A 13,804-nucleotide genomic window follows, 5' to 3' on the forward strand; every position below is an offset into this window, starting at 1 on the left:
GCACACCTATCATAAATTACCTGTTTTTGTCACTCTAGTCTCTCTTTTTTAATTTAACCCTTACATATGTTGATATCATTAACCCCTAAGTTCCTAGTAGGCTAAACAAGTTCTCATTTATAAGTTTTCTTTATATTTTTCTCTTTTCCAACATAACCAAAATAATAATAATTCAAATATATATTAATGATATACCAAAATTATTTTTAATTCTTAATTTTTATTAGTTAAAATAAATCAAGAAAAAATCTCATATATTTAACATGCTAATCCTGAACTTCTCGCTTCTTAAGATCTAACCATAACCATAACAATAACTCTTATTATCAACCAAAATATTTTATTATTATTTTTTAATAACTTTTATTATCAACCAAAATATTTTATTATTATTTTTTTATATCAACTCACCCATATAACACATTACTCAATTATTTCCAAATAATTATCATATTTTTATGTCAAATATATCAATAACATTTATTATTTCATTTCTCACATTAGGAATTGTTTCGACTAACCTTTACATAGAATTCTAAAAATTGTTTTCTTTCATTCTACACATCCCTTTTAATATAATCATTTACTATGCATATATTTAACACGTACAAATCAATTTTAAACTCACCCATTTATTTTCAATGGTTTTTAGATCAATGCTTAAATACCAAAGAAATCATGGATTTCTTGTTGTTTTCCTTCAAATCTTTGCATGAATTCATAACTATAAAGATCAAAACAAACTTACATATCCTATAAATAACCAATATAAAGAAAATATTCCTCGCCACCTTCCTTGGTACCCCTAAGCCGACACCTACACTAAAGAAAAGAGGCACTAACTTTTTCCTTAATTGCTTCAATTCTAACTTGTCCTACCAACTAAATATGCATGTTAACATGATTCCAATATAAATTAAACAAGCCAAGCAAAAATCTCTCAAATCCCTAATTTCTTCCATACACAACTATGTTAAAAAATTCAAAAATAAACTACGTATATTAATTGAACTAGGACAAGAGTTCCTTACATTTTAATAACAAGACATAATGTGAACAAGAATGGAAGAATTGATTGATTTTCTCCCCTCATGAACTCTTCTTTATTAATATTCAGTGAATTCCACTTCATCCCCCATGTATTCGATCTGATTTAAAAGGTTAATCCGGTGATATGTTCACCCAAAACTTGAGCAAATTAGGTTTGGTTTTGAATGAACTAGGGGGCTGGTTCATGCAGCATCCCCATCCATGAAACGTATCTGTTCTTGGCAATTACAATGGGATGTGTCCATACTAAAGGTGAAGCAGAACACACCTGCGGTGTATGGAACTACGAAAAAGATAGAAAGCTATTTCAAGTGTCCAAAACATTCACAATCGTGCCAAAATCAATGCCTGATAACTCATACATTGAACAAATCATGAGGGATTTAGCCTCAGAAAATGTTACATAACCCATTTTTCGAATTATCTTATAGTTGTAATCTATTTTCTGCAGCACCTACCTCTGTCAGATAAAAATTCTCAAGCTACAAGTAGCCATGCGCCCATTAGACAACATAGAAGTGAGTTGTGTTGGGGTTGGTGTGTAAATGTATAGTAGAGAGGACTTGGCAGAAAGGCAGGGGAAAGCAACGTGCATGTGTCCTTTCAGTCACCCAACGAGATGACAACAAAAACATCAGCAAGGGACCATTTTCTTGGTTGCAACTTTCCAGGAGGGTTAATGATGGCGCGCTCGGCATTTGCAAGGCGAAAACCAATCACGATTTCATTTCTTTGACGACCCCTAATCACTATCTCATAAAAAGTAATCTCTTCCTGATCAAACAGGTAAAATTCTGCTGGTTTAATGCACATTTCATTGCCCTGCAAACAGGAATAAGTCGTCAACCTGCAAAATCTCGAAGTTGGGTGTTGGGAGAAGAAGAGACGATTGCAGGGACAGATATCCATGCATTTATTTACTACGTAAGGCAAAGCTTAACAGGCATTAGATAAGATATGAAAGGTACCTCCTCTGCGAACAGTTCCTCAAGAACACGATTTATTTGCTTGTCTTCAGCTACCATTGCAAGTGCCATACTTACCAGCTCATTTGATAGCACATAATCACTGATTCTGGACACAGAGACAAGGTTTCTAGTCCTAGAGTCTAAGATTTCACTAATAATTATTGATTTGTCAGAAGCTTGTTGCATTTCACGGATCCATGAGCTGTGAGAATACCCAGAAACCCGTAAAGAAGTTGGCTTAACATCTCTGTAAGGGAGACGCGTTAACTGCATTCCATGAAGCAAAGAAGAGGCAGCTTTATCAGTGATCATTTATTCAAAACATGTACATGCTGCAAAACGGCTTTTACAAGTGAATTCAGGTTTTCTGATAACAAAAACAAGAACGGAAAAACACATGCAATTTAAACCTTCGCTCTTCAATTCTACACGTCTGAACCTAATCTCCTCCAAGCCCTTTTACACTTCATCTCCCATTACTTAATCCTCTCCCTGCTGTAAATGTAGGCACATGCAAGACTGAGGGGTGGAATTTTTTTCTTCTTCCAAACAATACAGGCAAGCAATATTAAGGCTAATGACTAATTATGTAACTAATCCATTTTGATCTGAAAAGGGAGGATGAATTCACAATCACAAGTTCTGTGAAATACTGAATATACCCATGTGGGTTCTCTTCTCTTGTTATCAGATAAATAAAAAGAAAAGGAGCAGGATATTGTTCGTGCTAGGCTAGAGGAAAGCGGAAATGACTACGGGATAGTATGGCTTCTACTTCACTCAAACACTACCTTTCATGCCATGCTACATCACAACTGTGACAACTACACATGCAAGTGTCATCATGGAACTTCTCAGAATTTTCCACATACAAAGTTCCATATAACTCTGTCAAACTGTTTCCCTCGAGTTCAAAGTAAACCTCCACTAATTCTTAAGCAAGAACAATAATGTACATCACCTGAGCACCATCCTCTAGTTTCTTGTTAATAAAACCATGTTCAAGAGATTCGAAATGTTTCATGTAAAACTGACGCATTGACCTTGAAAGTTGGAAGACATAGATCTACTAGCAAAACCATGGTTTTTCCTTAAAGGCACAGGCAAATAAGAATAGCTAGGAAAAAGAGAGGAGAGGTGGGGAGGCACTCAAATTGTTGGTTTAATCAGAAATCTCAAATACATAAGGAAGGACACTGCAATAGTAGTTACCTGTATCTCTCGAATGAGGAGGAGGGTGGCTAGAGATCTTGAGTCGGAATGCACAATGGAGTCTTCCAATGACTCATCTGCAAGAATTAATATCTGTCCATTTAAAGTAAGCAATCAGTAGTGGAATTGAGCTCATGGAAGAAAGTTATAAGGTTTTTTTGCATGTCAATTATGCAAGATAGCAAGAAAATTTAACTGTGCAACTTCAAATGTGAATACCTAGCCAAAAATAATTGTCCAGTCGTCCCATATTTATCAAGTAAGGAGAGTAAATATAATCTCTCTAACCAAAACAGGGAAAAAGAATAAGAAAGAGCCCTTTTGTGATTAATATTGTGCAAGAACATCTCAACACACTAATTTTAGGACAATAAATATTTATTTCCCTGTTATTTTTCCCACTGGTAATCCTGCTAACCTTAACCGTTAGACAGGCGTTGGATAATCCGACATTCCTTAATTCATACTGACTATTACAACATGGTATAGCATCGCATGAAATACTGGCCTCTCCACTTGTCAGTTTCAACTTTTGGGTTCATTATTCTACATGGCTTTAGATTTTGCCTCGTAGTACTGTTGTCAATCGTGCTATTATTCTTACATGAAGGGCAGCATTGATCAATCTCACATGGACTAAATGAGGTGCATCAGTGTTAATGTAAGAATGCTCCTCCATCAAATAGGTTGAGTCTCTGAATTAATTCTCTAACAATACTCAGTGTGAAATCGAAGCAGGTCGAAGTATTTAGGATGTTGCAGGTGGATCGGTGCTAGGTGTTTTTAAGCGAAGTAGAAATTGTCAATACAATCAATTTGAAAATTGTATCCAGACGTTTGTTTCCTTTGGAGTTTCAACCATTACCAAGAACCTAATATCAGGATTTATAGACATTTTACTACTTTGAGCAAGCCCTTAAAAAAACCTACCTTTATATCCACAGGTAGTAGTCACCTTCAATCTCAGAGTGAGACAGAGATATATCAAATAAGGTAATGCTACTTACAGAATCAAAGGTTTCAAGAGGAAGACTCTCCAAATGCCGTTTGATGACAGCGTTTCCCTCACGGTGGACGAGTGTGATGTTCTCTAATCCAGGAATTTCAAGTCCCCCATCAGTAAGCTTTTTCTCTCTCTCTTTTTCTGGGACCTCATTGAACATCCACAGTTCTGAACCTGGAGCAAGTAATGCTTCCAGAACCTGGGAAAACAGGAATCAAGTTAGAGCTCGTGGCTAATTTTTCCCTTTGTTTCATAGTCAATTACTCCAATTCAACCACCTTCCACTGCAAGGGGGAGGAGGTTAGGGCTACATTATACCATTATCATGTCATCAATGTCACGTCGCCAGCCACAGAATAGTATCTTTTCTGGATATTTTGGAGGATCAATTATTTTCGGACAAGAACTCCAATGTATCTGGAATCAGAAATGGCATGTAAGATAAGAAAACACATCTTAAATACATTTTTGTTTCACGAAGAATGTATCAAGTGGTCTTTCTGTTTTTAAATGGAAAAAAATTGATAAGCATATATGATGAACTTGTCCGTCTGATTGATGTACAATTGTTCTGGTGTTTGTTCATTTCTTTCTAAGGATATGATGAACTTTAGCCAGATGATAGAATGTATCAATAAGAGATTAATTTAGCAAAATTTTAAATTTGAAAATCATCAACGAGAATGCAACTTTCTGCACACTGAGTGAGAAAAGAAGGATAACCTCTGGTAGAGGACCTGGAGCGTAGGTGTCATCATCCTCAGCTATAACAAGGATTTCATCTCCTTCTTTTAGAGCATAGTTATCATCAGGATTTAATTTTATCTTTCCACCTTCAGCTGCAACCTTAACTCCACAGGGAATTGCTTCAGGAAATGAAATGAGCACATCTTGAAAAAGCAGCCCATCCAATTGAGGCCACCTTTTGATGTAAAACTCTGCATTCTCAAACCCCAGTATATCTTCCCAGATCTGGCCACAGAAAAAAATTACTCTAAATTGTTGAAACAAAAAACAAGAGTAACTGGAAAATTAGAATTGCATGGAGATTTAAAAGAGCATGGCACATGTATGACAACATAACACAACTGAAGCACCTTGTTCTATTGCCCAAAAAACAAAGAAAGAAACCGGTTTCTTGTTGCTGCTCTTGGTTGGTGGCTAGTTTCCATATGCTTTTCCTACTTGTCTGGTAATTTCTTGACTCGCGTTGCTTTCTGAGCTTCTCCAGAAAGTTGCATTTTGATTAGTATCCTGCGTGGTAGGTCATTTAGCCTGGATATTGAAATTCCTCTAATAGTGTTTTCACTTCTTTTGTTTCAGGGATCTGGGAGCCTTTGGTACGGTGTTGTGTTTTCGTCCTTTTTGGGATTCTAGCCTTTTTGCTAATTGTTCTTTAATAAAACTCTTGCTTTTTATATAAAATAAAAAATAACAAAATAAAATTTTCTTCTCGAATTTATGAAAAGAATAGTGAAAGCTCATCTGGGTAAAACCTGTGCAAGACCTGGTTGTAGAGCGCACTGAATCATCAAGCGTCCAATTACATCATGTGCAACAACAGTTTCAATGAGTTCCCCTCCAACAAGCTTCACTAGAGGTTCATTGTCAAGGTCACTCATCTCTACAACAACATGACCCCTCAAACCCTCTTTAACTCCTGTTAGGCTGAGAACAACTCTCAAGGCTCGCGCATCACTCTGGTAATGGAAATGCAGAAGTTTTTTGTAATTATTGCAGAGAAGCATAAAAGTCCAGAAGTTGCATAACAACATTGAGAACGAAAAGAACCTGATCTGCATTTTCATAAGATGCTAAAACAATAATAGCACGTGCCTTCGATACTGAAACCTACGAATATGAAAATGCAAAAATTATTCCACAAAAAAAGACTTCGAAAGGCAAAAAAAAAAAAAAAAGAAGCAAAAATCACTTAAACATACTTTCTTTAAGTCAGCCAGGACAAGAGGACTTCCACTTCTGCATATAACAGAAGTTCCCATCAAGTCAAATTCGAGCTTTCCTATATCCATCTCCATTTCTTCCTTGTCTCTCTCTGCTAGTACAACTATAACACCGCCACCGACACTCTTGTTTGCTATTGCTAGTTGCTTCAAAAGTGAGCCCTGCAACCAATGCATCATCTTTAACACTTTAGTCTTAAAATGAGTTTGCATCATCATCATCATAAGATTTACATGGCCAACTTCTCATATCAGTATAAGAAGAGTTCAAAGAACACCTTAGCTTCTTGCACTGTCATCATAACATTTACAAGGCTCAGTTTGTGGCTGGAAGGGAAACATCAATATAGATAGATACCTTCCAAGACATGGAATAGATGCAGAAGCAAACATATAATATAGAACCCAAAGCAAAAAACCTCTACTTCTTATCAAGCACTGAAATAAACTACAGCCAAATCGGTTTTTAAGAACCAAGAAATTTACATATAAAAAAGAGACATAACAGTCCTATTTTTCATGTTCCAAGTAACTTGAACAGCCAAAATCATGTGTAGTTCCTTCCTATTGAAAAAAAATATAGCATCATGTTTAGTTCCCTGGAAAGCTAAGCACTTGCTTTTTCACAAGTTCTTGATTTATGCACAAGTCACATTAGTTACTGAAAATGAAAATGCAATGGAAACAGTGAATGAGAGTTCAAAGTAGCATGTATGAATTACCAATTTGTCACTCCATCCAAGAATTAGTATATGGTTCTTTTCGATTACTTCGCTCTTTCCTTTCCGCAGCGAATCTACCTTTTCTGAGATAGCATCCGAGACAAGTCCAAGCATCATGCAAAATATTAGCATGCCTCCTGAACTTATGGAGACAGAAACGATTCTTGGGCCAGTGCCAACCCTATCGGCATGATTTCCTGAATCAGCTACGAATGTCCATGAAAGCCAAAGGGCTTCGGCCAAGCTACCATCACTGACAGCATACAGTGCTAACCCACCGAATCCTATAAGAAAGATGGTCGCAACGAGCAGTGCAAGGAGCTTTGCATAAGGATAAACAGAGAAGCAGACATCCACCATATATGCAATTCTCTTCTTCAGCGGAGCCTCCTCCTTGTTATTCACTGTCCTTTTGGAGAGTGTCTTTATTTGGGGAAAATAATCAAGATATTTGTACAGCACAAATGGCATGATGAGTGTGAACATGACAGTATAAAAAGCAACAGTCCTACTATCAGCATTTCCGAAAGAAAACGAACTGTTGTCTTCAGCCTGCAAAACTCCCTTGCTGTCATTACCATCACCACCTTTATTGCAACACACTGTACGGCGGTCAATATTCTCTTCCTGCAAGTAAAAGAACCATAATTACGAACATATGAGCAGAAATCACACAGTCCTGTTTTCAGTCACCATGAACATTTTACAAGAATTTGTTTACTTTTTTCCCCATTTCCTAAACCATCCCTTTTCGAGAACCAGAATACCCAAGTCTTCTTGAATTTCACCTTTCCTTTTATATTTCAGCAATTGGGCAAGCATATTCCAAATTGTTTAAGACAAAAACAGATTTCAACAGAAAGAACCCATAACTCAACTTGTCAAGAGATGTACATAAAACATACCTCCAGTTTCGCGATTCTATCCCACAAGTAAATTGAACAAGACACAGATACTATACAAGTGAAATTAAGCTGCAATAGAAGATTAGCAACGAAATTATCAGCAATGCAATATCAAAACAAAGCAAACCCAGAAAGGAACTGCAATTCAACATATAAGCCAAAAATAGCAAGAAATCAAGTTGAAATATAAGTGCTCTCTGGCTATTTGGTTGCCTGAAAAAAAAATTATTAACCAGAAACTTTTCCACTCATTTCCATTTTAAGAAACCATAGTAACAACTATACAGAAAGAAAGAAAAAAGGCAGTAATTATTACCAAATAATAGATGAAAGAAGATTTGAGTCCCCTGCTTCTGTTGACGCTAGACTGAGTCACCAAAACTTGAGCGGCAGTAGCAGCTGTTTTCACTTCCTTAATAATATTATTATTGTTATCTACCTTCAACAAGTTCTCATCTTTCACTCTCCCCTGATCAGTATCATGACTAGCAGTAGTATAAGAGGCGGCAGCTCCGGTGTTTTGCTTCTCCTCCACCTCCACATCCGCCTTATTATTACCACGGCTACCCTTCACCGTGACCCGATTTCTAGCCACGTGGGGCCCAAGGAAAGAGGGGTACATCCAGTCCCTATCAACCGAGAAGCTTGAATTATCACTAGAAATATTACTGCCACTAATATCAATGCTATTAGTAGCACCATTAGCACTACTGTTGTTAAAGTTATTGTTTGAGGAGACTGAATCTTTGGAGAGAAGGAGATCCGACGGCTGAGGGCTGAGGTGGTGGTGGTGGTGGTGGTGGTGAATGGATGGCATTAGTGGCGGAGCAGCAGTCCGGCGAACAGAAGGAAACAGTGGGCCAGGAAAGCGAGTGTCATCCGATATTGATGATGATGTGCCTTTTGTTTTCTTTAGAAGTGGTCTTTCAGTTGCCCTTTTCGTGTCGTCATTTGTAGCTGCTGGTGAGACCGAGTCTTCCTTTACGTTTGCCATTGATTCTTGAAAACTATACTGTAAGATGGAGAAAAATAAAGGGAGTTTTCTTGAATCCAAGTCTAACTAAACTAACAACTAATATAGAGAAATCTAAACAGTTACAAGGTGGTTAACTGTTAATCCCAAAGAAGCTACCAAAGCGGGGCACATGTCACCGGAGAGAGGACAAAGATGCAAGATGTAGAAGTTGGAGTACTGAGAGGGTGCTTGGCAAGTGGATGGTGGACCCGCCTTTTTCTTTCCATTTCGATTGGCCCGTGAACACGTAGCAGCACATGGGTGGTGGATTCTCTTTCAGTTTTTTCTGTTATCTTTTCAGATGTTATTCTCTTTTTATGTAGGAACAATTCATTGAAAAGAGAAGTGCTTTTTTTCGGTGGTGGGTCCATTCCAATTTCCAAAATGCTAGGAAATTTATTTATTTATTTATTTTTTTAATTCCATGGAAGAATATTATCCACACTAATTTTGTTTTAAATTAAGTTTTAGATTAACGAGTAATTAAGGTGATCTATTATGCTAGATTTAGTTTAATAAGACCACTTAGATAATCTTAAGAACATGTGATAAATATAATAAACTTTACTGGATTGTTAGTTCTAGGATTTAGAGCCTAAAAATTAAAATAAAAAACATTAACTATCAAACCAATAAAGAAATTTGATGATTGGTCAAGAAAATACAAGCGTGAGTCATGGGACGAAATTTCGGAGGCGGCATTCTCGAATTGAATGCACGCGGTGCCGCCGGTCTCTGTCAGCCTTGACTCGGCGAGCTACCATTTTTTTTTTTTTTTGTTGGACATAACCAGACACTGAAATGGAGACTTTTTCAGGCGACGAAATTTCCAAATAATTGTTGTCTCCCAGCCGACACACTAAACTAAATATTCATTTTTTCTTAAAAAAAAAATAAATTAGAACTATTTGAGAATTTAGCAAAATAATATAGTTTAAATTTTACTTGGGGAGAGAAACAAATCTAAAAAATACACCGAAGCTTTATTACCATAAAAATAAATGTTCACAGGATAAATTCAATGACATAAAAAAATTAACAATAATAATTATAGTGGGCTACATATATTGTCTAAACTGTAGTTATTATTAATATAATAAAAGTACCTCTAAATATCATACAAGTTTAAAGGTTGAGTGGCCTTATTTAGTTATTAATAGTTATTTTATATTTTAGATTAATCTTTATTTTTTCATATTATAAAATTTATTGTGATATATATATATATAACACGTATTTGGTGTTTATAATTAATCAATATCAGTAGTTCTTATTTAAATACAATAAAGTTGTGACAGGGAACACATTTATTAAAGGAGACATAGACAGAAACATTCCAAGAAATAAAATACAGCATAATTTATGATTTTTTTGTTCATGAAACGTCATCATCCAATTACCCAAAAAAAAAGGCATTATTGACATATTCTTTGTTGTACTGCTATGCATTATATAATTAATTTTTTTTCAATCAAAGTCCACGCAGCCATATGTTCTTTTAATTAATTTATTTTTGGGTTCAATTTTTTTTTAGGGAGTTGCATATGATAATACTATTATTAAACCACTCATTATTCTATTCAAAATTTAAATCACGAGATTGATCTAAATCAGAGTAGGATTTTTTTAAAAGAAAAAAGTTAAAGTGATTTCTTTTTAAAATTTTCTTTAGAAAAATAAAATTAATTTTTAATTAAGATGATTAGGATTGATTCAATCAGGTTCATTAGGTCAACACCGATATGTTATTAGTTGTACAACAAAAATATAAGCGCAAGATCATTTTCTGGTTAACAATGAATTGAATTAATTTTTTAATTAAGATTTTTTAAAAAGAAAAAAGTTTAAGTGATTTCTTTCTAAAATTTTCTTTAAAAAAATAAAATTAATTTTTAATTAAGATAATTAGGTTCGATTCAATCAAGTACATTGGGTCAACACCAATGTATTATTAATTGTACAACAAAAATATAAGCTAAGATAATTTTCTGGTTAACAATGAATTGAATTAATCTCATTACCTTCCCATTAATTTCTATATATGTAAAAATTAAAATAATGCAAGTGAATGTTCAACAACAATTATTTTTTTTTTAAAAAAAGAATAATAGCAAAAAAAGAAATCTAAGAAATATTACAAATTAAATTGAAGAGATCATATGATACAAAGGACTAGCTGCAATTATTTGCCTTGCACGACGGGGTAGCCGCTCCCATGCCTTCTGGTAGGGAAAACCACAAACAACAAGCTGCAGATGAGACCAACCCCAACTGGGACAATACTCAAAACCTCCTGAGTCTCATGTTTAGGCATAGGATAAAAGCAGCTCAAAACATTCTTGTCCCTCAGAGCCACAGAAATAAACACGAGCACTGATAAAACTGCGTGAACCACGTCGATGAACCTCATCTTGAACTTGCTCAGATCAACCAAGCCTGAAGCAGCAGGATCAGGGCAGTCAAACAGATACATCCCTTTAAAGCTTGCAAGACCATAGTAAACTCTTCCATCCGTTGGTGACCTCACGCTATCCGTGAAGGAAGCAAGAAAACAAGAAAGGGCGAGAAGAGCAAGGAGGATTAGAGTCATTGGGCGTGTGGCAGAATCACAAGCACCGTTGTTGGTAAAGAATGGGGTGAGAAGCTGGAAGGCTAAGAGGGTTCCTGTAGGAAGAAGGTTGGCTAGGTTGGCTGTGCTTGTTAGGGTTTGCGAGATTGCACGTTGAGACAAGGTGGGTGGTCTTGATGGGGATTTTGGAGTCTCAGGCTGCACGTTGTTACTGTTATCGTTGCTCGTAGTCGAGCTAGAACTTTGTGCGGATACCTCAGGTATGGATAATTGCTTGGTGGAGGATGTGGTTCGCGGCCTAAGAGACATGTTGCTGGGTTCTTTGGGTCGTCAAGCTCTCCGAGAAATTGTGAGGATATAGAGACCAGAAAGATATCTATGAAGCTACTTTGAAGGATTTTGAAGAAGGTTGAAGATAATTATGTGTGTATATATAAAAATAAAAGGGGGATTAGGTATGTTTAACTAATTACTTGGCCAGAAAGGTTGTTGATTTCCATGGAGTTTCCTCTTTGCTTTCCTGTTAGGCTCAAACTTTTTGACGACTTCAACGCCGTGACCATGTGTAGACATGCATAATTTAGTCTCAATTTGTATGCGTGACGTTAAGCTTTGAGGATTGTTTTATAGAATAATTATCCATTCGGTATAATTACAGAGTGTCAATGCCCTGGGCAATTGACATTGTCGTCATCTTGGCTGTGAGGACTTGCGTTTTCCGAACCTTCTAGTGCCTGAGTATGGAAAATGTCATGTGCCCAAATTTCTAGGGTTTGCTTGTACGTAATAGTTGGTGTATTGCTTTGCTCGTGGGTGACTCGCCCCATGTTGTTGGAGTTCTTCTATATCATATTGCAAACGAAACAAGTACACAATAAAATAATAAAAATAAAACCCTAAAAAAGTGGTGATTTCATGGTGTTTTGTTTTTCCTTTTTTTAGTCCTTTCATTTTTGGTGCTCCTGTTATTAAACTTTTTAATTTCTTAATTTTATCTTTTTATATTACATTAATAATTAGGGATTGAGTTAGGAAATTTATTTTAATTTATTTTTTATAAGATTATTATGGTGTCTAAGAAAATATCTCAACAATGAACTAATAATTGATTTAAAAAAAAATTATTGTTTGGAGAAAGTTGAGAATGGGAGGACCAAAATTGACAATGATTATAAAATTATAGCTTTTTTTGTACTATGTATTTGGTGCAGTTTTGAAAAAAAAATCTCCTTTGAATTTTTTTAATTTTTTTGGTTCTTTTAATTTGACAAATATATGTTTTGGTTTGAATTTTTATTTTATCACATTTTTGTCCCTCAATTAAAAGTGGAGAAAAAGAGTCACCAAACATTAATGAAAGGGAGATGAAGTTGTTGGTAGACTATATTCTAGCAAAAAAAATCAATTTTCATGTCAATAAATTATATTAGGGTTTTTTTTAGTTGAGGAATTAGTTTCTTGATACTTTAATGGTATTTATTAGATGTTTTTACTTTATTAAAAAATTAACAAATATAAATAAAAATATCAACAAAAAAATATAATTGATAGATTACAATGAACTTTATTGATAGAATATTTTCTCACTGTATTTATTGATAAATAAAAATAAAAATATTTCATCAATATATAATGAATAAATTACAATAATAATAATAAAAAAGCTAAAATATACAATAATATATCATTTTTATTAACATAATATTTAATTTATAACTTACCGAGTTACACTCTTCTCCTCTTCCTCCCATCCTCAATTTCTTCTTCTTTTTAATCCCAGCTCTGTAATAAGTCTTTTTTATATAAGAAAACATGTTGTCAGTCAAGGTGTTTCCCTCTATATATCAAAACTCTCGTTCTATACTTCAATTTCATAATTAATTTTAATTGCTGTTCTGATGTTGCTCATCTAAGAATTGAATAATGAAGAGGCAGACCTTCTTAACTGGAAACTTGAAGTTAAAGTTTGGAGCTTTGACGAGTACTCGAAAAACCCATCGCAAAATATATATGTATTTTTTACTTTATTTGTTGTTTAGAAATGAACCCGCTAATCTAATGAGTATTCTCTGTTTTGGGTTCCTTTTGGAAGTCCTAAATTCACTTGATTTCTTGTTCTTGTAAATTTCTCAGCCCGTTATGGTGCTCATTGTAGAGCAAGCTAATATGGATAATGTTGTATAAATAGAAGAAAGAAATAGGGAGTGGCAAGGGCGAAGAAGCGTGGATACAGAAAACCTGTTAAAGGAAATTAAGGAAAAGGAAAAACGCACAGTAGTGGATGATAATGTAGCAATAAATACAGGATAGATACAACTGATCTTATCTCGTGTTGTGCTTGGTCTCAATATTTAAAGGCCCCGTGTTCATATTACTTCAACATGCACCTTTACTTC

The 13,804-nt window shown here is 35.0% G+C and overlaps 2 protein-coding genes across 2 annotated transcripts; both read right to left on the reverse strand.

Moving 5' to 3' along the window:
• Positions 1-1,362: 1,362 nt before the first annotated feature.
• Positions 1,363-8,784, reverse strand: LOC105128393 (ion channel DMI1). Its single transcript, XM_011030032.1, has 12 exons — positions 8,141-8,784; positions 7,825-7,893; positions 6,920-7,546; positions 6,177-6,359; positions 6,025-6,084; positions 5,730-5,933; positions 4,957-5,205; positions 4,552-4,650; positions 4,238-4,432; positions 3,231-3,323; positions 2,019-2,285; positions 1,363-1,872 (listed from the first exon to the last, which is right to left on the reverse strand). Exons 1-12 carry the CDS (start codon positions 8,639-8,641, stop codon positions 1,654-1,656), a joined length of 2,766 nt encoding a protein of 921 aa, XP_011028334.1. The 5' UTR covers positions 8,642-8,784; the 3' UTR covers positions 1,363-1,653.
• Positions 8,785-10,882: 2,098 nt separating this feature from the next.
• Positions 10,883-12,275, reverse strand: LOC105128394 (uncharacterized). Its single transcript, XM_011030033.1, has one exon. It carries the CDS (start codon positions 11,715-11,717, stop codon positions 11,022-11,024), a length of 696 nt encoding a protein of 231 aa, XP_011028335.1. The 5' UTR covers positions 11,718-12,275; the 3' UTR covers positions 10,883-11,021.
• Between the last annotated feature and the right edge of the window lie 1,529 nt (positions 12,276-13,804).

The sequence above is a fragment of the Populus euphratica genome, unplaced genomic scaffold, assembly GCF_000495115.2.
Source record: "Populus euphratica unplaced genomic scaffold, PopEup_1.0 scaffold14.1, whole genome shotgun sequence".
In the NCBI taxonomy this organism is placed as follows: Eukaryota; Viridiplantae; Streptophyta; class Magnoliopsida; order Malpighiales; family Salicaceae; genus Populus; species Populus euphratica.